This window comes from Chiloscyllium plagiosum, unplaced genomic scaffold (assembly GCF_037043375.1).
Source record: "Chiloscyllium plagiosum isolate Xiang-an unplaced genomic scaffold, Cpla_swu_hap1 HiC_scaffold_4, whole genome shotgun sequence".
Taxonomy (NCBI): Eukaryota; Metazoa; Chordata; class Chondrichthyes; order Orectolobiformes; family Hemiscylliidae; genus Chiloscyllium; species Chiloscyllium plagiosum.
The window spans coordinates 147,753,933-147,781,157 of record NW_028270142.1 but is presented as its reverse complement, the minus strand read 5'-3'; the positions used below and the strand labels follow the sequence as shown (position 1 = coordinate 147,781,157).

General features: G+C 45.4%; 1 protein-coding gene across 1 annotated transcript; it reads left to right on the top strand.

The window, feature by feature from the left end:
- The first annotated feature begins 431 nt into the window (after positions 1-431).
- On the top strand, positions 432-25,308 carry cdk5 (cyclin dependent kinase 5). The gene is made up of 12 exons (XM_043687567.2): positions 432-510; positions 1,047-1,135; positions 4,650-4,717; positions 5,431-5,491; positions 11,882-11,938; positions 12,069-12,164; positions 12,511-12,585; positions 15,774-15,870; positions 16,604-16,673; positions 18,919-18,979; positions 20,011-20,091; positions 23,991-25,308. Exons 1-12 carry the CDS (start codon positions 474-476, stop codon positions 24,075-24,077), a joined length of 879 nt encoding a protein of 292 aa, XP_043543502.1. The 5' UTR covers positions 432-473; the 3' UTR covers positions 24,078-25,308.
- The last annotated feature ends 1,917 nt before the right edge of the window (positions 25,309-27,225 follow it).

Sequence of the window (27,225 nt, the reverse complement as noted above, 5' to 3'; positions counted from 1 at the left end):
GTGGGTCCTCCGGGCCGGGTGGTGGCGCTGTGACCAGGTGGTGCTGTGGGTCCTCCGGGTCAGGCGGTGGCGCTGTGACCAGGTGGTGCTGTGGGTCCTCCGGACCGGGCGGTGGCGCTGTGACCAGGAGGTGCTGTGGGTCCTCCGGACCGGGCGGTGGCGCTGTGACCAGGTGGTGCTGTGGGTCCTCCGGACCGGGCGGTGGCGCTGTGACCAGGAGGTGCTGTGGGTCCTCCGGACCGGGCGGTGGCGCTGTGACCAGGTGGTGCTGTGGGTCCTCCGGACCGGGCGGTGGCGCTGTGACCAGGTGGTGCTGTGGGTCCTCCGGACCGGGCGGTGGCGCTGTGACCAGGTGGTGCTGTGGGTCCTCCGGACCGGGCGGTGGCGCTGTGACCAGGTGGTGCTGTGGGTCCTCCGGACCGGGCGGTGGCGCTGTGAGCCGGTTTCCCGCCGCTCAGTGTTGAGCCGCCGAGATGCAGAAATACGAGAAACTGGAAAAAATCGGGGAAGGTAAAGGCGGCGGGCGGCGGGCCGAGTGTCCGGTTTTTTTTGGGGGGGGTGTAGACCTCGGCCTGTCCCAGTGATGCTGGCCGCCCACCTGTTCCCGGAGCAGGAGGGGCCCGATTCCCAGGATCCTGGGCCCGGCCCCGGACACCGCACTGTCCAGAGGGGAATCCGGCCTTGGCCTGGAGCCCGACTGACCCTCAGCACTGACCCCCCGACAGAGCGGCACTCCCTCAGCACTGACCCTCCGACAGGGCCCACTCCCTCAGCACTGACCCTCCGACAGTGCGGCACTCCCTCAGCACTGACCCTCCGACAGGGCCCACTCCCTCAGCACTGACCCTCCGACAGAGCCCACTCCCTCAGCACTGACCCTCCGACAGGGCCCACTCCCTCAGCACTGACCCTCCGACAGTGCAGGAGTTTTTCTTTGTTCTCTCTCTGAAATCTCCGCATCTCTATGTTCAGGTTACAAACATGACACTGTTTACTTGAAATGGAAATTATAAATGTGGAAACGGTTCTGTTTCCTTTCCTCATAGGAACATATGGCACCGTCTTTAAGGCAAAAAACAGGGAAACCCATGAAATTGTTGCTTTGAAAAGAGTACGTCTGGATGATGACGATGAGGTAAATATGCTCTCAGTTTTGCACCAGAATACTGCAAGCAGCTGCTTATAAATTTAATTATTTGATGGGTCGACAGGATGGAGAAATTGCAGCTAAACAGGATGTTTATTCATTAGAGTTTAGAAGGATGAGGATCGATCTCTTGAAACGTAGAAATTTTTGAGGGGGTTTGACAAGGTAGACATTGAGAAAATGTTTCCCCCGGGGAGTTACCTCAAAATTGGAGACGTGGTTACAGAATTAGGGGACATTCTTTTAAAACTCAAATGTGAATAAGATTTTTTTTCTTCTAGAAGTGAAGGAACCCCTGGAATTCTGTACCCTGGAGGATGGACCAGTGAGAAGTTAGATAGATTTTTGAACTGTCAGGGAGTTCACAGCTATGCGAAGCTGACATGAAAGAGATGAGAGCTGAAAATGTGTTGCTGGAAAAGCGCAGCAGGTCAAGCAGCATCCAGGGAACAGGAGAATCAACGTTTCGGGCATAAGCCCTTCTTCAGGAATGAGGAATTAGGGACAAACTTTCCTCATTTTCAGCTATGTCTGTCTCTGTAAAACACTGGGATACAGTATTGGTGGGGCCAGGTTTGTCACAGTATAACACTGGGGTGTACAGTACGGATGGGGATAGATCAACCACTATACTGTTGGGGAGAGGTCTGTCCCTGTATGACACTGGGGTACAGTATTGGTGTAGACAGTCTGTCACTGTCTAACACTGGAGTACAGTACTGTTGTGGATAGGTCGGTCACTGTATAACCCTCAGTTCAATGGCCTGAAGAGCTGGTCATCATCTTCCACTAATGATTATTTCTCTGCGTCCAAAAAACTTGTGTGAGGCCTGTTATTTGAATAACTTTTTTTTGTAAATTATACTGTCATCCTTTGAGCCTGTGTTGTGTTTTTGTGTATCCACTAGAGTACGGAATCATACAGGCTGGTCCACTCTCACACTTTGATCTTGTCAATGGCCATGCAGCTGCTCTGGAGAAACTGAAGTGTTCAGGAAAGTTGGTGGTGTGTTGGTATCACTGGACGAGTTGTCCAAAGGGCCAGACAAATGTTTTGGAGGCACAGGTTCAAATCCCACCATGGCATTGGGAAATTTAAGACCGTAAGATGTCTGAGCAGAAGCAGGCCGTTCAGTCCATTGAGTATGCTCTGCCATTCAATGAAATCATGGCTGGTCTGATATTCTTGAACTCCAGTTTGCAGGATTTTTCCCATTACCCTTGGTTTCCTGACTGATTAAAAGTCTGTCTAAAATGGTGACCCCCCCTTGCTCTTAGATTATGCTGGTAAAAACAATGACTGCAGATGCTGGAAACCAGATTCTGGATCAGTGGTGCTGAAAGAGCACAGCAATTCAGGCAGCATCCGAGGACAGGCAAAATCGACGTTTCGGGCAAAAGCCCTTCATCAGGAATAAAGGCAGAGAGCGTTAAGCGTGGAGAGATAAGCGAGAGGAGGGTGGGGGTGGGGAGAGAGTAGCATAGAGTACAATAGGTCAGTGGGGGAGGAGATGAAGGTGATAGGTCAGGGAGGAGAGGGTGGAGTGGATAGGTAGAAAAGGAGCTGGGCAGGTAGGACAAGTCTGGGCTGAAAATGTGTTGCTGGAAAAGCGCAGCAGGTCAGGCAGCATCCAGGGAACAGGAGAATCGATGTTTCGGGCATAAGCCCTTCTTCAGGAATCCCCCGGACAAGTCATGGGGACAGTGCTGAGCTGGAAGTTTGGAACTAGAGTGAGGTGGGGAAAGGGGAGATGAGGAAACTGTTGAAGTCCACATTGATGCCCTGGGGTTGAAGTGTTCCGAGGCGGAAGATGAGGCGTTCTTCTTCCATGCGTCTGGTGGTGAGGGAGCGGCGGTGAAGGAGGCCCAGCAGCTCCATATTCTCGGCAGAGTGGGAGGGGGAGTTGAAATGTTGAGCCACGGGGCGGTTTGGTTGATTGGTGCGGGTGTCCCGGAGATGTTCCCTAAAGCGCTCTGCTAGGAGGCGCCCAGTCTCCCCAATGTAGAGGAGACCGCATCGGGAGCAACGGATACAATAAATGATATTAGTGGATGTGCAGGTAAAACTTTGATGGATGTGGAAGGCTCCTTTAGGGCCTTGGATGGAGGTGAGGGAGGAGGTGTGGGCACAGGTTTTACAGTTCCTGCGGTGCCAGGGGAAAGTGCCAGGATGGGAGGGTGGGTCGTAGGGGGGCGTGGACCTGACCAGGTAGTCACGGAGGGAACGGTCTTTGCGGAAGGCGGAGAGGGGTGGGGAGGGAAATATATCCCTGGTGGTGGGGTCTGTTTGGAGGTGGCGGAAATGTCGGCGGATGATTTGGTTTATGCGAAGGTTGGTAGGGTGGAAGGTGAGCACCAGGGGCGTTCTGTCCTTGTTGCGGTTGGAGCGGTTGGGTCTGAGGGCGGAGGTGCGGGATGTGGACGAGATGCGTTGGAGGGCATCTTTAACCACGTGGGAAGGGAAATTGCGGTCTCTAAAGAAGGAGGCCATCTGGTGTGTTCTATGGTGGAACTGCTCCTCCTGGGAGCAGATACGGCGGAGGCGGAGGAATTGGGAATACGGGATGGCGTTTTTGCAAGAGGTAGGGTGGGAAGAGGTGTAATCCAGGTTGCTGTGGGAGTCGGTGGGTTTGTAGAAAATGTCAGTGTCAAGTCGGTCGTCACTGATGGAGGTGGAGAGGTCCAGGAAGGGGAGGGAGGTGTCAGAGATGGTCCAGGTAAATTTAAGGTCAGGGTGGAATGTGTTGGTGAAGTTGATGAATTGCTCAACCTCCTCGCGGGAGCACGAGGTGGCGCCAATGCAGTCATCAATGTAGCGGAGGAAGAGGTGGGGAGTGGTGCCGGTGTAATTATGGAAGATCAATGCTCTACGTAGCCAACAAAGAGACAGGCATACCTGTGGCCCATACGTTGCCCATGGCTACCCCTTTGGTCTGGAGGAAGTGGGAGGATTCAAAGGAGAAATTGTTAAGGGTGAGGACCAGTTCGGCCAAACGAATGAGAGTGTCGGTGGAGGGGTACTGTTGGGAACGTCTGGAGAGGAAAAAACGGAGGGCTTGGAGGCCCTGGTCATGGCGGATGGAAGTGTAGAGGGATTGGATATCCATGGTGAAGATGAGGCGTTGGGGGCCGGGGAAACGGAAGTCTTGGAGGAGGTGGAGGGCGTGGGTGGTGTCTCGAACGTATGTGGGGAGTTCCTGGACTAGGGGGGATAGGACAGTGTCGAGGTAGGTAGAGATGAGTTCAGTGGGGCAGGAGCATGCTGAGACAATGGGTCGGCCAGGGTGGTCAGGCTTGTGGATATTGGGAAGGAGGTAGAACCGGGCAGTGCGGGGTTCCCGGACTATGAGGTTGGAAGCTGTGGGTGGGAGATCTCCTGAGGTGACGAGTTGAACTGTCGGGTCTGTTTCTGTGTGCATCCGAGTCTATCTGTGATTAACCCTCTGACATTAGGAACCTATAGCCGCTGTATTTAATTCTATCTTCATTCTGTTTATCTTAGGGTGTCCCGAGCTCAGCTCTGCGGGAAATCTGCCTTCTGAAAGAGCTGAAACATAAAAATATTGTGAGGTAAGACAGGCATTTGCCACAGGCACCCACAATCTGTTGCGGTCTCTGTGCTGAGGGCCTGAGGTTTGTTATGTTTTTGTGCAGTACTGGAACACTCTGACTTGAGGGCACCAGTGACCATAGAAACAATAGTTTCTGCCACAGTTAGGAGGAGGGCTGTCTCTATTTTCAACACACTGGGTTCAAAAGATTGCGGAGCCAGAATTGGGCTGATTTAAAAAAAACTATTTTTCTAATCAGTCTGTTTAGAGATGTTATGACATACCTCTGGAGGAGGTGGGATGAGAACCTGGAGCTCCTAGTCCAGAGACAGGGGCAATACCACTGCATTCACAGGAGTGCCCAATGGAGATGGTGGGGATTGAACCCAGGACCTTAAGGATTGGGCTAAGGGAGCTGGGTCAGACAAGACTGAGGAATCACAGGCACAGGGCAGGGTTCGGGGACATTTGCAAAATTCAAGGTACTGTTTGAGAATTCTTGAGCAAAGGTGAGTGGGCACAGTTCAGGAAGTGGGGATTAACCCTGGGGCAAGATTCAGTGGGAGCTGGTGTATTGCCACCTCCTGCTGGTTATTACTCATGTTGACCCAGTTGTATTTGTTGTAAAAGTTGGGATCAAACATCATGCCCACAGCAACACTTAATTTCTGAAGCATTCGTTCTGCAGCCAGAGAAAATTAATCTGATCAGAATTTTCTTTTTCCTCTGAAGGTTACATGATGTCCTGCACAGTGATAAGAAGCTGACTCTTGTGTTTGAGTATTGTGACCAGGTAACTACAGATCCCTGCAACAGCCTCCAACTCCAACAGACAGTAACAGAGTGAGTTAAAGGCTGGGCTGTCATACACGGTAGGGGGGGTTTACATACAGAATAACAGATGCTGAGGAGTAAGTTACAGCCTGAAATGTAACTGAACGTTCCAGAGTATTCATGTAAATAGAAAATAGATGCCATAAGATTAAGTCACCGATTGGAATCAAATCTAGGGGTTTTAAAATATGCAGGATTGACTTCTAGTTTGGTATCTACTTGAGGGATCCAGGAGTTTATATTTAGAATTTGACTATTTGATTTTATTTCTCCACATTTTCGATTGTGGGCTGAAATGGGAAAAGAACTGTTTTAAAGATAACAGATTGTGAAAGAGGTTACTGCGCTTTTTGAAAGCAAGTTACCAACATTCGTCCTTGCTGTTCACATTGCTGCTTTGTCAAGCAGTGCGGAGAGGTTAGTGCAGGCAGACTGGAGCCAGTGAGTGTGTCCAAATCGGGGTTTGTCTCGCAATGAATAGCTGATTAGCCTGTGAATTAGAACCCGTTGTTGGTGACTGCCTGTCAGCAACTATATGATTGTCTCCAAGGTCACTGAATAAATTGTGGATGTGAACAACATCGCCAAAAGCCTTCAAACCTCCAAAACTGGAGCTGGGATCTTTCCTCTCTTCAGTAAGAAATATCTAAAGACCAAAGAAAGCCTTTGTTGATTTTCCTTTGCCAGTTGTGGCTTTTTACCAGTAAGTCAGAGACTTTATAATTTATGAAGCAGTCGCTCTGTGCCTCCTGTAAGCAAATGCAAAGTAGCTGGAGAAGACAGATTGAGAAGCAGCAAGTCCTGATACGTGAAAAGGATTGTCTCAGTGAACCCTGTGCACAGGAACCAGTGAACTCCCTTCCCTGTCTTTTCCTCTAGCCACAACATCAGCCTTTGCTGTTATTCCATCCACCCTTAGTACCATTTATTGTTAATCATCTCTGTTGTGTGTAAAATAAGTTTTATAAGGATGTTAGAGTTTCAATTGGGAGAATTTTATGTTGACAGTTCATGGATTTTAACTGCTGATAAATAACTATTTATTTGTAACAGCCATTCTCCAAGTGTAGAAACATGTCTCCATTTTCTGTTAGCCTGGGTCCAAGTGACAAGTAAATTGGGGAATCTTGTGTACTTTAATAAAATCTTTAATCTTTGTGATTCCCCTGGGCTAGTGGGGCTTGATTTCCGTTGCAGTATCCCAGTGAGGCATGACAGAAACCCGAGGAGTGAGTTATAGTCCTGAATCAAATTGAGGGGTTTGAGGTCTTTATATTGAAATACTTGGGACAGACTTACAGATTGGGATATGCAGTGTTTGCAGAGACATGGCTGCACAGTGTCCAGTTCAGGGGTAAAAGGAGAACTAAATGGAATATTCAGCTTTATTTCAAAGGGAATGGATATGAATGGAGGGAGGTTTTGCTAAAACCCTGTAAGGCACCAATCAGACCATAACTGGAATCTGGAGAACAGTCTCGGGAATCTTAGGAAAGATATGGTGGCATTGGGGGCAGTCCTGAGAAGGTACACTAGAGTCATACCAGTGTGACGGAACTGTTGATTTGAGGAGAGATTGAGTAGATTGCACCTGTATTCATTGGAGTTTAGAAAAATGAAAGGTGAGCTTATTGAAATGTACCAGATTCTTAGTGGACTTGACAGGGGAGACAAGGAAAGTTTTGTTTCCTTTTGTGAGAGGATCTAGGACCTGAGGGTGTAATCTCAGAATAAGGGGTTGCACATTTAAGACAGAGCTGAGGAGGAATTTCTTCTCTCAGAGGGGAGTGAATCTGCAGTATTCTTTACCACAGAGGGCTGTGGAGACTGGATCATTAAGTATATTCAGGGCTGAAGTAGATTTTTAATCAGGAAGAGGTTCAAGATTTATGTGAAAAAGGTAGGAAAGTGGAATTGAGGACAATCAGGTCAGCTATGATCTCATTGAATGGTGGAGCAGACTCGATGGGCTGAATGGCCTACTTCATTGCCACTTGTAGAATATTGCATACAATTCTGGTCGCCTTTCTATAGTAAGGTTGTTGTTAAACTTGAGACAGTGCAGTAAAGATTTACAAAGATATAGCTGGGACTGGAGGGTTTGAGTTATAGGGAGAGGCTGAATAGGCTGAGGCTTTTGTCCCCAGAGTGTCAGTAAGGCTGCGGGGGGGGGGGACTTTATCAAGGTTTATAAAATCATGAGGAGCATGGATAGGGACCTTTTCCTAGGGTGCGTCCAAACCTAGAGGGTATACGTTTAAGGTGAGAGGGGATAGATTTAAAATGGACCCAAGGGCAACATTTTCACGCAGACTGTGGTGCGTGTGTGGAACGAGCTGCAGGAGTTGGTGGTGAAGGCAGAGGCTCTGAGCTCTTCCAAAAATACCTGAGTCTGCATCTTAAGTGCTGTCAGATGCAGGGTTATGGGCCATGTGCAGGAAGGTGGGATTAGAAACAGCACCGAGGTGAGTCTGTGTCGCCAAATGGCCCTTTCTGTGCTGCATCATTTCTATGATTCTAATTACAATTACCAAGGAGTGAGTTAAAGACTGGAATCTAATCAAGGAGTTTGGGCTGGTTTATATATAAAATAACAGATACCTGGGTTTACATAGAGAATAACAATGGGTGGTGGAAGCGGTGGGGGGGTTGCCAAGGGTTGATAGATTCCCTACAGTGTGGAAACAGGCCCTTCAGCCCAACAACTCCACACCGACCCTGCAAAGAGTAACCCACCCAGACCCCCCTATTTCCCTCTGACTAATGCACCTAACACTATATGGGCAATTTAGCATGGCCTACACATCCTTGGATTGTGGGAGGAAACTGGAGCACCCAGAGGAAACCCACGCAGACACTGGGAGAATGTGCAAGCTCCACACAGACAGTCGCCCGAGGCTGAAATTGAACCTGGGACTCTGGCGCTGTGAGGCAACAGTGCTAACCACTGAGCCATCGTGAGGTTACATACAGAATAACAAATTCCCAAGGGTGAATCATAGGCTGGAATCTTAATTCAAGGGTATTGGATCTTAGAAATAGCAAACCTGATAATCAGGAGGGTATTACAACATTACAGCACAGTCCAGGCTGTTCGGTCCTCGATGTTGTGCTGACCTGTAAAACCAAACTGAAGCCTATCTATCCTACATTATTCCATCCTTGTCCATATATTTATCCAATGACCATTTAAATGCCCTTAAAGTTGGCGAGTCTACTACTGTGGCAGGCAGGGCATTCCACGCTAATCTCTGAGTAAAGGAACTACCTCTGACATCTGTCCTATATCTATCACCCCTCAATTTAAAGTTATGTCCCTCGTGGTAGCCATCACCATCCGAGGAAAAAGGCTGTCACTGTCCACCCTATCTAACCCTCTGATTGTCATTTATGTTGCAATTAAGTCACCTCTCAACTTTCTTCTCTCTAATGAAAACAGCCTCAAGTCCCTCAGCCTTTCCTCATAAGACCTTCCCTCCATACCAAGCAACATCCTAGTAATCTCCTCTGCACCTTTTCCAAAGCTTACACATCTTCCCTATAATCAGTGACCAGAACTGTACACAATACTCCAAGTGCGGCCGCACCAGAGTTTTGTACAGGTGCAGCATGACCTCTTCGTTCCGAAACTCAATCCCTCTACCAATAAAACATACCGTACACCTTCTTAACAACACTATCAACCTGAGTGGCAACTTTCAGGGCTCTATACATGGACACAGAGATCTCTCTGCTCATCTACACTACCAAGAATCTTACCTTAGCCCAGTACTCGGCATTCCTGTTACTCCTTCCAATGTGAATCACCTCACACTTTTCCACATTAACCTCCATTTGCCACCTCTCAGCCCAGCTCTACAGCTTATCCATGTCTGTCTGTAACCTACAACATCCTTCGTCACTATCCACAGCTTTACCGACCTTAGTGTAATCCACAGATTTACTAACCCATCCTTCTATACCTTCATCCAGAACTTTTATAAAAATGACAAACAGCAGTGGTCCCAAATCAGATTCTTGCAGTACTCCACTAGTAAGTGAACCCCAGGATGAACATTTCCCATCAACCACCCCCCTCTGTCTTCTTTCAGCTAGTCAATTTCTGATCCAAACCGTTAAATCACCCTCAATTCCATCCCTCTGTATTTTGTCAAATAGTCTACCATGGGGAAACTTATCAGATGCCTTGCTGAAATCCATATACACCACATCAACCCCTTTACCCTTATCCACCTGTTTGGTCACCATCTTAATGAAGTCAATAAGGTTTGTTAGGCACGACTTACCCTTCACAAAACCGTGCTGACTATCCCTAATCAACTTATTCCTTTCTAGATGATTATAAATTCTATCTGTTCTAATCTTTTCCAACACTACCCACAACTGAAGTAAGGTTCACTGGTCTATAACTACCAGGGATTTCTCTACTCTCCTTGAACAAGGGGGCAACATTTGCTATCCTCCAGTCTTCTGACACTATTCCTGTCGACAATGACGACATGAAGATCAAAGCCAAAGGCTGTGCAATCATCTCCCTGGCTTCTCAGAGAATCCTAGGATAAATCCCATCCAGCCCAGGGGACTTATCTATTTTTACACTTTCCAGAATTGCTAACATCTCCTTGTGAACCTCAATCCCGTCCGGTCTAGTAGCCTATATATCAGTATTCTCCTCGACAACATTGTGTTTTCCAATGTGAATACTGACAAAAAATGTTCATTTAGCACTTCCCCATCTCCTCGGACTCTACGCACAACTTCCCACTACTATCGTTAATCTTTGTCGAATCATTCTTTTATTCCTGATATCCCTATAGAAAGCTTTAGGGTTTTCCTTGATCCTATCTGCCAACAACTTCTCATGTCCCCTCCTGGCTCTTCTTAGTTCTCTCTTTAGGTCTCTCCTGGCTAACCTGTACCTCTCGCATGCCCTAACTGAGCCTTCACATCTCATCCTAACCTAAGTCTTTTTCTTCCTCATGACAAGAGATTCAACTTCTTTAGTAAACCACAGCTCCCTCGCTCAACCACTTTCTCCCTGCCTGACAGGTACATATTATCAAGGACACGCAGTAGTTGTTTCTTGACTAAGCTCCACATTTCAAGCGTATCCATCCCCTGCAGTTTCCTTCCCCATCCTATGCATCCTAAATCTCATCTAATCGCATCATAATTGCCTTTCCCCATGCAATAACTCTTGCCCTTCTGTATATCCCTTTCCATCACTAAAGTAAACATTACTGAATTGTGGTCACTATCACCAAATGCTCGCCTACCTCCAAATCTAACACCTAGTTAAGTTCATTACTCAGTACCAAATCCAAGGTGGCCTTCCTCCTTGTTGGCTTGTCTACATACTGTATCAGAAAACCATCCTGCACAAATTTGTCAAAAACTGGCCCATCTAAGTACTCGAACTATAGTACATCCTATCAATATTTGAAAAGTTAAAGTCCCCCATAACAACATCTACCCTGTTACTCTCACTCCGAACCAGATTGTCTTTGCTATCCTTTCCTCTACATCCCTGGAACAAATCGGAGGCCTGTAGCAAACTCCCAACAAGGTGACCTCTCCTTTCCTGTTTCTAACCTCAGTAGAAGAGTCCTCAAACTTCCTTTCTGTCATCGTAATACTGTCCTTGACTAACAATGCCTCCCCCTTCTTTTATCACCTTCTCTGTTCTTACTGAAACATCTAAACCCCGGAACCCACAACAACCATTCCTGACCCTGCTCTATCCATGTCCCCGAAATGGCCATAACATCAAAGTCCCAGATACCAACCCATGCTGCAAGTTCACCCACCTTAGTCCGGATGCTCCTAGCGTAGAAGTAGACACACTTCAAACCACCTTCCTGTTTGCCGGTGAACCCTTGTGACTTTGAAACCATATTTCTGACCTCGCTACTCTCAACATCCTGGACACTGGAATTACAATTCAGGTTCCCATCCCCCTGCTGAATTAGTTTAAACCCTCCCGAAGAACATTTGCAAATTTCCCCTCAGGATCTTGGTACCCCTGTGGTTGATGTGTAGACCATCCTGTTTGTAGACATCCCACCTACCCCAGAATGAGCCCCGATTATCCAGGTATCTGAAACATTCCCTCCTGCACCATTCCTGTAGCCACGTGTTCAACTCCTCTCTCTCCCTATTTCTCACCTCACTAGCACGGGGCATGGGCAACAAACCAGAGATGGTGCTCTGTGTTCCAGCACTAAGCTTCCACTCTAGCTCCCTGATTTTCTGTCTTAAATCCCCATTCCTTTTCCTATCTATGTTGTTTTGTGGATGGGTCTCTTGTAGGTACGGTTCTTACAGCCTCACCTCTTGAATTTTATGACAGGATTTGAAGAAGTATTTTGACAGCTGCAATGGAGACCTGGATCCTGAGATTGTGAAGGTAAATGCAATCTCTTTTATATCCGTTGGGGACTGTGTATTTGAGATATTGATACGTTGTCCTATCAAACACTTCCTGGGCAAACTTGTCTATCTTTAATCTCGCAATTTCTTTTGTTGTTTTCCTGCAGTCGTTTATGTATCAGTTACTGAAGGGTTTGGCGTTCTGTCACAGCAGGAACGTGCTGCACAGAGACCTGAAACCACAAAACCTCCTGATCAACAGGGTGAGTCTGAGTGGACAGCAAAAACCATCAGAGTCAGAAGGACCCTCATGAGGGGCCTGGAGGCTTTTGCGAAGGGCTGCACAAAATTCGTGAGATGCTCAGAGGAACTACTGTGACCCTGAGATACTGCTCGATGTACAAGCCCTTCAGAGGGATGTGTAGACAAGATGTTAATGGTCGAGGGGGTGCCCTCCCTCTGGGGCTGAGAAATCTGCTGTCTGTCCTGGGAAGCATTGTGGGATGGAAGGGGTGTCTGTTCTGGGAAATCTCTGTTAGGAGAGGCTGGCAGTGATGTCTGTGAGAATTGTAAGTCAGTGCCGCTGTGCTTTCTGTTACCCTCTGACAGAACGGTGAGCTGAAGCTGGCTGATTTTGGGCTTGCCCGAGCGTTTGGAATCCCTGTCCGATGTTACTCTGCAGAGGTAGGAAAAAAATTTCAAATCACCTTCCCAGACTCTTCTCATAAACTGTCAGAATAAAGCTGGATCCCTTGGTATAACAGCTCTGCAATTGCACGTCAAAGCACCTTTCCTATTTGTTGATACTTGCCAGTGTGGCATCGGGCTGGGTAGTTTTCAATCTCAAATATTCCCACGTAGCCTCCTTTCAGTAAAGGTGAGGAAGAGGAATTTGCCCCTCCAAGCCCACCTCTCTGATCTGTTTATATCTTCTAGTTTGCTTTGGAAACTGGTACAGGGGTAATTTCTGCTGCTTAGGGTTTTCATGTCTGACTCACTGTGCGTCACCATAATGAGCCACGAGATGTTGTCCTACTTCTGTTATAACATATTTTAATAAAATTGCATTTAATCCCTATTGCTTTTTTAGTCTCCTACAAAAGTAAACAGCTTCAAATTTTCTCACATTATACTTGTCTTCCGGAATTTTGCTCACTCACTCAATCTATCTTTAACCGTCTGCAACTTTCTTGACTTCTGCACAATTTACAGTTGACTTTCCTGCCTCTCTCGGTGTTGTCTGCCTTCACTCGCTCGGCTAAGTAATTGATGTAAATAGTCGAAGTTTGAGGGCCCAGCACAGACCCCTGTGGTATTCCACATGTCACATTCTCCCATTCAGACAAAAATGTTTTTTTTTAATTCACATGTGACGTTGCTGACTGGGTCAGTGTCTTTCATTGGCTGTGTGAAGGTGGTGGGGTGCTGCTGCTTTGAGACTTTCTAACAATTCTTACAACTCCTGGTATCCAGACATAGGAGAAAGTGAGGACTGCAGATGCTGGAGATCAGGGTCGAAGAGTGTGGCACTGGAAAAGCACAGCCGGTCAGGCAGCATCCGAGGAGCAGGAGAATTGATGTTTCGAGCATGAGCTGTTCATCAGGCATGGGGTGGGGGTTGCTGGCAAGATGGATGCAAGGAGGCTGGGGGCAAGGTAGCTGAGAATGTGATAGGTAGATGAAGGTGGGGGAGCTGATGGTCGGAGAGGAGGGTGGAGCGGATAGGTGAGAATGGAGGTGGACAGGTAGGACTGTTCAAGAGTGTGGTGTTGAGGTAGAGGGTTGGATCTGGGAAAGGATGGAGGGAGGGGAAATGGGGAAACTGATGAAATCAACATTGATCCCATATGGTTAGAGGGTCCCAAGGCAGAAGATGAGGTGTACTTCCTCTAAGCATTGGATGGTTAGAGTTTGCGATGGAAGAGGCCAAGGACTTGCATGTCCTTTGTGGAGTGAGAGGGGGAGTTGAAGTATTCAGCCACGGGCCGGTAAGATTGGTTGGTGCATGTGTCCCAGAGATGTTCTCTGAAACATTCTGCAAGTTGACATCCTGTCTCCCCAATGTAGAGGAGACCACATCGAGAGAAACGGACACAGTAGATGATGTAGAATATTACAGCACAGTACAGGCTCTTCGGCCCTCTGTGTGTGTGTGTGTGTGTGTGTGTGTGTGTGGGTGTGGGTGTGGAAGTACAGCTAAATCTCTGTCAGATGTGGAAGGATCCTTTGGGGCCTAGGATGGAGTGAAGGGGCAGCGTGGGTGCAGTTTCTACACCTCTTGCGGTGGCAAAGGAAGGTTCTGGGAGTGGAGGGTGGGTTGTTGGGAGGCATTGACCTAACAAGGGAGTCACAGAGGAAATGGTCTCTCCAGAACGGAGTTGGGGGTGGGAGGGAAATATATCTCTGGTGGTGGGGTCTGTTTGTAGCTGGCAGAAATGGTGGAGGATGATGCATTGTATCCAGAGAGTGGTGGGTTGGAAGGTGAGGACCAGAGGGGATTCTGTCCTTGTTGTGATTGAAGGGGTGGGGTTCAAGGGCAGAGGTGTGGGAAGTGGAGGAGATACATTGGGAAGGGAAATTGTCTTTGAAAAAGCAGCCATTTGAATGTTCTCTGGTGGAATTGGTCCTCCTAGGAGCAGAGGAATGGGGAGTGAGGGACAGTGTTTTTACAGGAGGCAGGGTGGGAGGATGTGTAGTCCAGGTAGCTGTGGGAGTCAGTGGGTTTGAAGTAGATGTCCGTGTTGAGTCAGTTGCCAGAAATGGAGACTGCCCTGTGGGCCGAACACTTTAACTCCCCCTCCCACTCTTCCAAGGACATGCAAGTCCTGGGCTTCCTCCACTGCCAAATTCTAGTCACCTGACACCTGGAGGAAAAACGCCTCATCTTCTGCCTTGGGACCCTCTAATCACAGGGATCAATGTTGATTCACCAGTTTCCTCATTTCTCCTGCCCTCACCTTATCTGAGCTCCAACCCTCTGACTTGGCACTGCCCTCTTGAATGGTCCTATTTGTCCATTTCCATTCCCACCTCTCCACTCCACCTTCTCTGTGGCCTATCACCATCACCCCTCACCTTCATCTCTCAATTGCATTCCCAGCTACCGCCCTGCAGCTCCAACCCCCTCCCATTTATCTCTCAGCCCCCTTGGGTCCCTGTCATTCCTGATGAAGGGCTCATGCTCACTCCCCTGCTCCTTGGATGCTGCCTGACCTGCTGTGCTTTTCCAACACCACACTTGTCGACTCTGGCATCCTGATGATATGAGTATCTGTCCCATGGTCATTGGCCAAAAGGATTCAGATAATTGATTAACAGCAGAGTAGGCAAGCAACCCCCAGGAATAAGGAATATCAATAAGTGCTTGATTCAGAGGGTGGTCTTCCTCAGGAGTTGTCTTCTTCAGGTGGGTCACAAGAAGACCTAGGGTAGAGTTCCTGAAACCCTTGACTGGATAGCAGGTTGCTGCCTTCAATGAAACTGAAACACACTGCACCAATAAGCTGTGTCCTTTCTGATATCATTGAACCATCCTCAGTTGCCACTGTTGTATGCTTTCTTTATCTAATTAAGTAATGTATCAAATCTAAACTGCGCTTCTTAACAAACTCAGTAAGCCATCAGAAATATGCACACATTGTGACTGCCTATAGTATTTAATCTCCCTAAAATCAGCACTCACATTTACTCCTCACCCTGCTTCCTGATTAACTGATAATTTGTTTAGGTAAAAGGTAAAAACTTATTCTGCTTCTGTTTGAATCTTGATTTGGATTGGCTGGCTGTGTGCAGGATCGTTCTTTAGACACAGCTGTCGATGCCCTGATGGTGGGAGTGTGGGTCTTTCTTAACTTGTCCTTGGCTCCTTGCAGGTGGTGACGCTGTGGTATCGTCCCCCAGATGTGTTGTTTGGTGCGAAGCTCTACTCCACTTCCATAGACATGTGGTCAGCTGGCTGTATATTTGCAGGTAGGTCACAGACCTGATGCATCAAACCATTTTCCACATTCATGATTCTTCTGATACCTCATTGCATTTCAACTATTTCCATTCTCCTGGCCCTGCCTCCTCCCCCTCCAGGCCAGTCCAGGAATCTCTGCTACTTGCCTGAATTAAGACTTGAACATTCCCCAACCATCACACCCTCCTCCTCCTGGCTGAGCCTGTCCTCTTGTTGAACAGTTTCCCCTTTAACGTTCCTCTCAATGAAAGGTGTGGCCATGGAATCCTGGCTAGGCCCTAGTGATGTCTGTGCGGTATATTGTACCTTCCTTGTTGCTGTCCCACTCAGAGCTCCTGACACAACTCTTTCTCCAAGACATTGTCGACTTCATCGGTGTCAATTCCTGCTCCAGTCAGGAACTGGAGAAATAATCTATTTCACTCCTTCCCCAACTTTCTCTACAGCCTAAAACTCGTCACTTTTCAACCTGTCTCCTTGGTTCATTTTAGACTCAAGAAGAACTCTCTTTCTCTCTTCATGGATGTTGCCAGACCTGCTGAGCTTCCCCAGCATTTTGTGTTTATTTCCATTTTTACTTTGATAGATTGATACTGAGTACAATAAGTAATGAAAAGAAAATGATCCCATGGGATTAAAATGCCATTTATTAGTTTGTGTGCAGTTTGAGAATTGTTTTTATTTTGGATGAAATAATTCTTTTGGAAGCTTCCCACTAAAACAAAATGTTTTCTTTTGCAGAGTTAGCAAATGCAGGAAGGCCACTGTTCCCAGGGAATGATGTAGATGATCAATTGAAGAGGATTTTCCGATATCCTTTTTGAACCCTGTGCTTTTGGTCATGGGGAAGATTTCAGTAAAAGTAGCCGCTTTTCTGGACATTGCATCCTGAGCTATCAGAGGAACTGAGGCCAGGACCTCGGAAGGGAAGTTTTAGAACTGGATGAATCATGGTTACAATAAGTTTTGAGAAAGTTCCTAGATGAGAATGTAGGGCTTGGAGGATTTGTGACTAAATGTTCAGCTGACAATGTTAGAGTGAAGGTATGCCTACTCAGGAAGCTGGGGGCAGAAGAATGAAGGCTGTGGGAGATGATGTACAAATAAAGGGCAGAGCAATCCGCGATCAGGGAGGGGCTTACTAGTTGGGTGGGGGCGGGTCAAAGGTGTGGATGCTTAAGAGGGGGAAATAGAGCAAGTAGGGCTGTTATATGAGGAGTGGTTGAATAGCTTGGGCTTTTACTCACTAGAGTGCAGAGGAATGAGAGGGGATCTGATTGTGGTAATTAAAATCTTAAAGTGGACGTTGAACAGATGTTCCCCCATGTGGGACAGTCTCAAACAATAGAGTGAGCTGGGGTAGGTTCAATACTGAGATAAGGAGAAATTACTTCTCTGAGATGGTTGTGTATCTGTGGAGCTCACAGTGGAGGCACGATCAATCGGCAGATTCAAGAAAGAAATCAATATGGTTCCAATGAAAAGTGGGATGAAGATCTCTGGGGAGCAGGCAGGACGGAGAGCTGAGACTAGGATAAGATCAGCCATCATCAAATGGTTAAGCAGGCACGAAGGGCTGATTGCATACTGCCACTCCAATGAGAAGGTACAGGGATATAAAAGCAGACCGCAAGAGCTGTAAATGTGTAAAAATCGAAGGATTGATGCGGAAGAAATTAATGGGGCTGAAAACAGAAATCCCCAGGGTCTGATAGTCTATATCCCAGAATGTTAAAGGAAGTGGTCATGGAAACAGTGGATGTATTGGTGGTCATGTAAGATTCTGTAGACATTGGAACAATTCCTGCAGATTGGAGGGTGGCGAATAGAACTCTGCTATTTAAAAAGGAGGGAGAAAATTTGGAAGCATCTTACCTGTGGATCCAGTGGACTAGTAATCCACAACCCCAGCTTAATGGTATCCAGATCTGAGTTTGAATCCCATCATGGCAGATGAATTTGAATTCAGTAACATTTAGAATTCAAAGCTAGCTGTTATTGTTGATGTAAAGCTCCGTCTGGATCAGTAATGTCCTTGGGGAAAGAAACTGCCACCTTTACCTAGTCTGACCTACATGTGATTCCAGCAATGTGGTTGTCTCTTAAGTACCTTTGAAATGCCTGAATAAACCACTCGGTTTAAGGGCAGTTGGATTTGGATAACAAATGCTGACAATGGGACTGAAAACTGAGAAAAACAGCCAACAGCCTTTAAGAAACACTTTCAAACAGAAGGTGGTGTGGAAATGTGGAACTCTCATCCACGAATGTCAGTTGATGCTAAATCAGTTGTTAATTTTAAATTTGGGATTGATATATTTGTTAACTGAAATTATTGAGGGGAAAGGTCAGCACATAGAGTTAGCTCACAGAATGGCCATGATCTCTGTGCAGTGTGGAACAGTTCCGAGTTAAATAACCCTGCCCGTTGCTACGTTACAGAGTGACTGAGGTTGTCACTGGTGAACGTATCTACAGTCAGCTGTGAAACTGAGGCACAGAGTTATTGGATAATGTTTGGAGCTGGGAAGAGAGGATAGTGACAAGGGAGGAGGTGTCATGTGATACTCATCTCAGCAAACCCATCAACTCATGGGTTTCCACAGCTGGGCGAGGCAGTCAGGCAGTGAGATGGGAACGCTCGTGGTTTGTAGTGAACCCAACAACAAGGTCTCCTCTGTGTTTGACTGACTGTAATCAACTGTTTTGAGGCTTGGCCCAATGAGGTGGACAGTCCGGCTGAATGAAACTGGATGATTGTGAGTTTGAGCTCAGGGTTAGCTTGTCCTGTTAGAAGCCATGCCTGTGTCTGTCCAGCGGCGACAGCAAGGAGCAGGATGTAAATCACGATAAGGAGAGAGTTAGATCCTGAGGTTTTATAGTGACAGGAGGAGAAACTGCTGCTGCAGAGGTTCTGATTATGTCAAAGCTACTGTTCTCTCAGTTTCGACCTGACCCTGCCTCTGTCTCACACCCACATGTGTCTCATCTCCTTCCTTATCTTTTTCCAAATCTCAATCTAACCCACTTCCCTGAATGTTCCTTAACTGTTTTACTTTGCTGGGAACCCCAACAGAGGAGCAGTGGCCGTCCATGACCAAACTACCCGACTACAAGGTGAATGGAGCATTCCTACTACAGTCAGCCTCAGTGTCCTCTTATGAGGAGAATTTACATTAGCACAGCAAAGCCGAAAGGATGATTCTATGTTGTGTTTAAAATTACAAAGGGATGATATCTGTGTTTGAAGCAGAGTCCATGTCTTTCTGATTGGTTGAAGGATTTGGGTTTATGGGAATTGGGATTATTGCTTGCCCATAGTTTAGAGATTGGTGCAAGGCCAGACAGAAATCTGAGGCCCCCTCCCCCTCTCATCACCCCGTCTCCCTGTTGGCCACCTCTTCTCCTCCTTGGTTCCTGACCTTTTCTAACCTCATTTTCCTTTGACTCCAGACCCTGTGTCTTGGTTTTTAAGTTCCATTTCTCATTGTGTGTTGGCGTGTCTGTATTAATCACTCAGTAGCTGTGCTGGGAATTGCATGACCGATCCAAAAGTCCCTATTGGCAACCTAGAATTAATCAGAGCCTGATGAAGATCTTTTTGCCCGAAACGTTGACTCTCCTGCTCCTCGGATGCTGCCTGACCAGCTGTGCTTTTCCAGCACCACACTCTCGACTCTAATCTCCAGCATCTGCAGTCCTCACTTTTGCCCCCTTAATCAGAGCCTGGCTAATGTATTTGACGTAGTGGCGCTAGTGAGTGTCTAGAATTTATTTATGGGATGTGGGCACTGCTGGCAAGATCAGCATTTATAGGCTCTCAATAGAAACAATGCTGGAGATGCTGGAGATCTGAAACAAACACTGAGAATGCTAGAGAAACTCAGCAGGTCTAGCAGCATCTCTGGAGAGTGAAACAGTTGGTGTTCCAAACCAAAGTCTTTTTGGACTATTGCAGCATTTATTGATGGTGCATATGAGAATCACAAGCACTGCAGCTAGAGTGAGAATCCTGGAGAGGGAGGGCAGGAGAGCAGGGTATCAGACTAATTATTAATGATTTTAGTGTATGCCCACTATAAGACTCATCCATCCAGTGTAATCTCTCGTGGGTAATTTGACATGAATCTCTGATTGTTCTTTTCCAGCCCTATCCCATGTATCCTGCAACAACATCTTTACTAAATGTTGTTCCTAAACTCAACACTACTGGACGAGACCTACTCCAGGTAAGCAACACTTTGGGCACTAAACCATTCCCATCAGAATTGAGCCATTAAAGTTGTACTTGTTAACTCCTCCAGTCTGCTAGCTCTCTGATGAAACATTTATGTCTGATTCAGAAGCTTGAAGGTTTAAACCTCATGCAAAAGATTTTATAGAATCAAAAAAATAGTTCCAGCACAGAGGAGGCTATTTGACCGTGATGTCTATGCTGTTTCGATGCAAGGGTGATTCATCTGGTCCCACGCTCCCATGTTTTCTCATTTTTGTTTTCTCTTGAGATAGTTCAAAGAATGGACTCCTCCTGTGCCATTGATCAGTAGCCAGCATTGATTTCCAAAGGGGGCCAACGTTATTGAACTTGTTTAAGGTGGTGCCACACATTAGGCAACAGTAATGTCAGAGATGTAATATTTCTAACTTTTATTAAAACCTTTGATAATGTGCCTCATAATAAACTAATGAATCAGGTCAGAAAATGTGGATTCAGGACAAGTATCCAAATACTTTGTTTCCTGGCTTCAAGACTGAAAACAGAGAGTGGGAGTTTTTCAGAATGTCCACAGGAATCATACTGGGACTGCTGTTCCCATCACATTACATTAACAATATGGACTTTGGAATTAAAAATGTATTTTCTAAATTTGTGGATGACACCAAATCAGAGAGGCAGATAGTCAGTTCCGAGCAAAACTGCACCCGATTACAGGAGAATTTAATAAACTTGGAAAATGGGCAAATAACCGGCAAATGAAGTTCAACAATAATAAATGTGAGATAGGTTTGGAAGAGCAGGCTCAGACATTTAGATGGGATAGAGACACCAAGGGGTCTCTGAGAACAAATACAGCGCTCACTAAAAGTCGTGCCACAGGTGGGCAAGGCAAAAACAAAAAGCCAAATCAAACAATAAGCTTTATTTCTAGAGGAATAGGTTTGAAAAGTAGGAAAGTTATTCTAAACCTGTATCAGAGATAGGTGTAGTTTTAATGTCATTGCGGCTAGTAATCCAGAAGCTCAGACTAATGTTCTTGGGGGAAAAGGCCCAAATCCCACGATAACAGCTGGTGGAATGTTTAAGTTAGAACATAGAACAATACAGCGCAGAACAGGCCTTTTGGCCCTCGATGTTGCACCAACCTGTGAACTATTCTCAGCTCGTCCCCCTACACTATTCCAAAATCATCCATGTGCTTATCCAAGGATTGTTTAAATCTCCCTAATGTGGCTGAGTTAACTACATTGGCAGGCAGGGCATTCCACGCCCTTACCACTCTCCTGAGTGAAGAACCTGCCTCTGATATTGTCTTAAATCTATCACCCCTCAATTTGTAATTATGACCCCTCGTACACGCTGACGTCATCATCCTAGGGAAAAGACTTTCACTGTCTACCCTATCTAATCCTCTGATCATCTTGTATGTCTCTATCAAATCACCTCTTAGCCGCCTTCTTTCCAATGAGAACAGACCCAAGTCTCTCAGCCTTTCCTCATAAGACCTTCTCTCCAGACCAAGCAACATCCTGGTAAATCACCTCTGCACCTTTTCCAATGCTTCCACGTCCTTCCCGAAATATGGGGACTAGAACTGTACACAATATTCCAAGTGTGGCCGCACTAACGTTTTGTATAGTTGCAGCATAATATTGTGGCTCCAGAACTCAATCCCTCTATGAATGAAACCGAACACACCATATGCCTTCTTAACAGCACTATCAACTTGGGTGACAACTTTCAGGGATCTATGTACATGGACTCCAAGATCCCTCTGCACATCCACATGATCAAGTACTCTGCCTTCCTGTTATTCTTCCCAAAGTGCATCACCTCACATTTAGCTGCATTTAACTCCATTTGCCACCTCTCAGCCCAATTCTGCAGTTTATCCAAGTCCCCCTGCAACCTGTAACATTCTTCCAAACTGTCCACCGACTTTAGTGTCGTCTGCAAATTTACTAATCCATCCACCTATGCCTGCGTCTAAGTAATTTATAAAAATGACCAACAACAGTGGTCCCAAAACAGATCCTTGTGGCACACCACCAGTAACTGAACTCCAGGCTGAATATTTTCCATCAACCACCACTCACTGCTGTCTTCCAGAAAGCCAGTTTCTAATCCAAGCTGCTAAATCACCCTCAATTCCATGCGTCTGCATTTTCTCCATCAGCCTACCATGTGGAACCTTATCAAAGGCTTTATTGAAGTCCATGTATACCATGTCAACTGCGCTACCCTCATCTACATACTTGGTTACCTTCTCAAAAAGCTCGATGAGTTTGTGAGACACAACCTGCCCTTGACGAAGTTCAATTAATGTATTGAGAATCGAACACTAGTTTCTAGATAGTTGCTATAAAAACCCGTCTGGTTCACTAATATCCCTTTAGAAAAGGAAATCTGTTACCTTTACATGGTCTGACCTACACATGACTCCATAGTCATAGAGATGTATAGCATGGAAACAGACCCTTCGGTCCAACCTGTCCATGCCGACCAGATATCCCAACCCAATCTAGTCCCACCTGCCAGCACCTGGCCCGTATCCCTCCAAACCCTCCCTATTCATATACCCATCCAAATGCCTCTTAAATATTGCAATTGTACCAGCTTCCACCACTTCCTCTGGCAGCTCATTCCATACACGTACCACCCTCTGCGTGAAAAAGCTGTCCTTTAGGTCTCTTTTGTATCTTTCCCCTCTCACCCTAAACCTATGCCCTCTAGTTCTGGACTCCCCGGCCCCAGGGAAAATACTTTGTCTATTTATCCTATGCAGTTTACTTTTAAATGCCCTCCGAAATGATTGAGCGAGCCCCTCAGTAAAGGGCAATTGGGATGAGCAACAAGTGCTGTCCAAAAAACATGGTTAGGCCTCACTGAGAAGACTGTGCACAGTTCTGTTAACCTTGTTATAAGAACGAATAAAATAGTAATTTATTGTCACTTTTTACTTTACAAAATATTCACTGAGAAGTGGTGCTGGAAAAACACAGCAGGTCAGGCAGCATGTGAGGAGCCGAAGAGTTGATGAGAGATCTCCAGCACCTGCTTTTCCAAACACTGAGAACACCATACGTTTTGGTGCGGAGATGATTTTTGTAGATCACAACAGAACTGTAATCGTGTCTAACAGGATTGGCCAGCTGTTTCTGTTGAAAGAAGGAAGCTGAGGGAGTGATCTGATTGTGGTCTTCTAAATTATAAAAGGTTTTGATTGCGTGGATGCAGAGAATGTTTCCTGTTGTGGGGAAGACCAGAACCAGGGATCACCAAAATAATATAATTACCAAGAGACCTAACAGGGAATTCGGCAGAAACTTGTTTATCTAAAGGGTGGTGAGAATGTGGAACTCTGTCCCACAGATTTAAATTTAAGGAAAGATGGGAGGAGGCTTGACCAGAGCATGGACTGATTGGGCCAAATGGCCTGTTTCTGTGCTTTATATAAGATGTTGATATTTTCTATTTGTGTACCCTGCCTCCCTATTGAATTTGTTCCTTGCCTACCTAACATTTTTCAATTTTTTTCGTGGCCCTTAACAAATTGGGATTACATTAAAAAAAACTTGCTTGTGTCAAAGTTTTTTGGAGGAATACCAATGCAATCAATTCTGCTATAACGTGGTAGTTCCGTTCTTGTGCAATCCTGTGTTACAAAAAATCACATAATAGCAGCACCATTTCAGCTAATGAGGCCAGAATCACATTATAACCAATACACACTTCAAAGGTTCGCGCTTTAGAAACAGTGTCCCCAATTTGTCGATTGCGTTTCAGCAGAATGACCTGTAGCTGCCCATCTTTGCAAGTTTTACCCCCTCCCCTGTGCAAGGACAGTATTTACAATTGTCCTGTTTGTGCCCTGAAATATATTTGTCCCTTTTTTGTTTTTATTTACAGAATCTGCTGAAATGTAACCCAGTGCAAAGGATTTCAGCTGAAGAAGCCTTGCAGCATCCCTACTTTGCAGATTTCTGCCCCCCTTAAGGGGTAGGTGAGAGATATGGAGCTGCCTCAGTCAACCCATCTTTAATGTCAGTCAGATGGAACCAGCCACAGCTCCTGCTGCCTGGACCAGCCAAGAGGACAGACAACTGGGGCTTCTGACAATGAGTGTTCTTTCTGGAAGGGTTTTTGTTAGCATTCCATTACATTTAAGAGAAAGCACTTTTTGTTTGTAAGGAATTGTGTGAAACCTGTTTGCTGTCTGTGTGCGTGTGTCATTGTGTACATGTCAGTGTTGTCGTTTTGTTTGTCCTCATGTATCTATCTTGCACATATGTTTCATGTATGCAAATGTCATGTAGGTTATTGTGCAATTGTCTTTACCAGTATAATTAGATATGAACATGCTATACAGTCCTGTCTGTGTATTCATGTCTGCTCTCACTTGCTGTCCCTGTTATCATGTATGTACATTCTCATGTGTGTCATTACACGTGCTTCTGTTTATCTGTATGTTAACATGGATGTTGTGGCTGTATAATTGTGTGATTTAGGCAGTTTTATTAATAAGCAAATAACGTCGAGTAAAGTGTTAATGTGGAGACTAACAGAATCTCTGCTGCACACCCTGTTTTCTGGAGGGTTTTTTTTCTTTACATTCTTTACAGCTTTATCGTGAGAGAGCTTTGTTTTGGTAAATAAGTATTGTGAAATTTGAAAGTTTGCCTGTTTGCTTTGTATTCTGCCTTTTTTTTAAGATTAGATTAGATTAGATTAGATTAGATTAGATTAGATTCACTACAGTTCTTGTCATGATTTGGAGATGCCGGTGTTGGACTGGGGTAGGCAAAATTAAATATCACACAACACCAGGTTATAGTCCCAACATATTCCATATAAACCTGTTGGACTATAACCTGGTGTTGTATGACTTTTAACTTTGGCCACCTTCTTGTCTGTCTTCTCAGGCTATGCATATTTTTTGTTATTGCATAGGTATATAATGGACTCTTTCATCTGTTATGTGTGATTTCATGTTTTTGACTGTCCTGATGTGTATTCCTGTTTATGGTATTTTTGTCTGTTAACATGCGTACTCTCGAGCGCATATCAACACATGCGTTTATATGTCCTTGATGGCATGTTTGTGTCTATGTTGATGTATGCTGTTTGAGTGCCCATGTTGATGCTCTCATACCTACGTTCATGTGTGTTTATTGAGCACTTTTCTTTGCCAAATGTCTGTCATTGAGTAAAGTGTTTCTGTAGAGTCCGAAGTCCAGGGGTCACTGATGTAGCTCCCACTCTACATGATAACTACATGCACAATCTGATTATACATCTTTTCTCCATAGAATAACGAATAAGGAGCTCTCGCCTCCTACTTTGCTAATGTTGTGTTGCTTGGGAGCCCATTGAAGCACTTGTTATAATTAGGTCATCTAGTTAATACAAACACTTTTGTGTTTGTTTTTATCTATGAATGGTAGAAAAATAATCATTCAGTCTGTGGATCATAACACTATGACTATGGATCAGATAAAGTGTAGTAACAGAAAATCAAGGAGGTAGATCTTGCTGGATTGCAAAACTTTATTCTTACTCAAATGCAAAACAATTAATAAAAAAAGAACATTTGCTAACTCTTGTCATTGCTAAAGCTAGCTTTTATCCAAAGTAGGCAGAGTCTCGCTCCTAAAAGGCTCTGAAATACTTGGAATGTTGCAGTTATCTGCTGTATTAGCAGTTTATGGTTACAAAGAGAATTGTACACAAGGCTGCAGCCAAATCTCAGAATAAAGTCTCACTCAGAGAGACTAGTGAGGTTTCTGTGATGGGACAGTAATATAACCATTTAGCTAGATAATCAGTTAAAAGTGACTTTGTCATCATGAATTTGGTGACTATGCCTCATTAAAGTGAGATTGTGCCAGTAACAATAGTGGTAGATGTTTGCACTGGAGTTTCTAAGGGCTCAGAAGGACAACATCAGTATGTGCTCTTGACTGATGACAGATTTTGGCTTCCAGTCTTTGCTGTCTTGTGTCAAGTCTTTTAATTTTCTAAAAACGTATTAAATTTTCAAGCCGTTGGTTATACCTTTCCCTTTTTCCTTGAAATGTTTAATCAATGAAGTACATTTGGTAGGGAAACACCAAGCTAGTGTTTTTGTGATGTTGATTGAAAGATAAATATTGACCAGAACATCAGGAATAACCACTTTTTTTAATTAGTAAAGCTGGGATCTTTTGCATTTACTAGAAGGACAGATGGGGGTTGGTTTAATGTCCTGTCCTGAAAGATGGCCCCTTCTACAGTGCAGCAGTCTCTCTATATTACACTGAGCAGCAGCCTGGATTGTGAGCTCAAGTTTCTGGATTTTATGATTTCAAGATGAAAAGGCAAAGCTACAGTGATTGATAGCAAAACTAAATGACACATAAAGAGAACTGAACTGCAACCCTGATATCAGTGTCATGCTCCCACCAACACTGTTAATGGGGCCATAGGGGAGCAGAAGGCAGTGGGTTGATCGCTTCCTCTGTTGTAATGTCTACCTCAATTGCTAAATGTGGTTTGAAACTGTGTTGTGTTGGTCAAATTCTAGCCAACCTATGTCAAATTGACTGATCACACGTCCACCCCTCACTGTGCAAGCTGTGATGAACCATGTCCTACACAGACCAAAGAGGAACATGTGCCAACCCACATCCTGATCCACCTCTGCAATAAACTGAAGCAAAAACAAATCAAGCACTTGTTGAAATGTCAGCCAAATCAAAAAAACTAATTGCTGGCAAAAGGGTTTTTTTTTAATTGAGAGAGTGACAAGCCTGTGGAATTCTCTGACACAGAAAGTAATTGAGGATAAAATATTGAACATTTTCAAGGAGTTAGATGATTCTTCAGGCTAAAGGTATAGATAGATACAGGGAGAAAGGGAACAGGGCATTGGGTTGGATGATAAGTCACGATCATGTTGAATGGTGAAGCAATCTTGAAAGGCTGAAGCCTACTCCTGTTTCTGTATTTCTATTACACACCATAATTGTGGTTATAAAGAATTGGTTGTTGCTGAGAAAGGAAAAGGAGCTACATTGAGCTGTTGCAGCCTTTGTTCCCATTCTTGGGGAAGTGTAGTGGTGAGTTATCAGAATGGTATGCAAAGGATAAGCTGAGAAGGAGTGGA

What these genes read in the sequence shown, in the direction of transcription:
- cdk5 (XM_043687567.2), top strand. Translation starts at nt 474, where the DNA reads ATGCAGAAATACGAGAAACTGGAAAAAATCGGGGAAG. An exon ending in AAAACCTCCTGATCAACAGG is followed by an intron (nt 12,165 to 12,510) that starts GTGAGTCTGAGT and finishes ACCCTCTGACAG; the next exon opens with AACGGTGAGCTGAAGCTGGC. An exon ending in TCCGATGTTACTCTGCAGAG is followed by an intron (nt 12,586 to 15,773) that starts GTAGGAAAAAAA and finishes GGCTCCTTGCAG; the next exon opens with GTGGTGACGCTGTGGTATCG.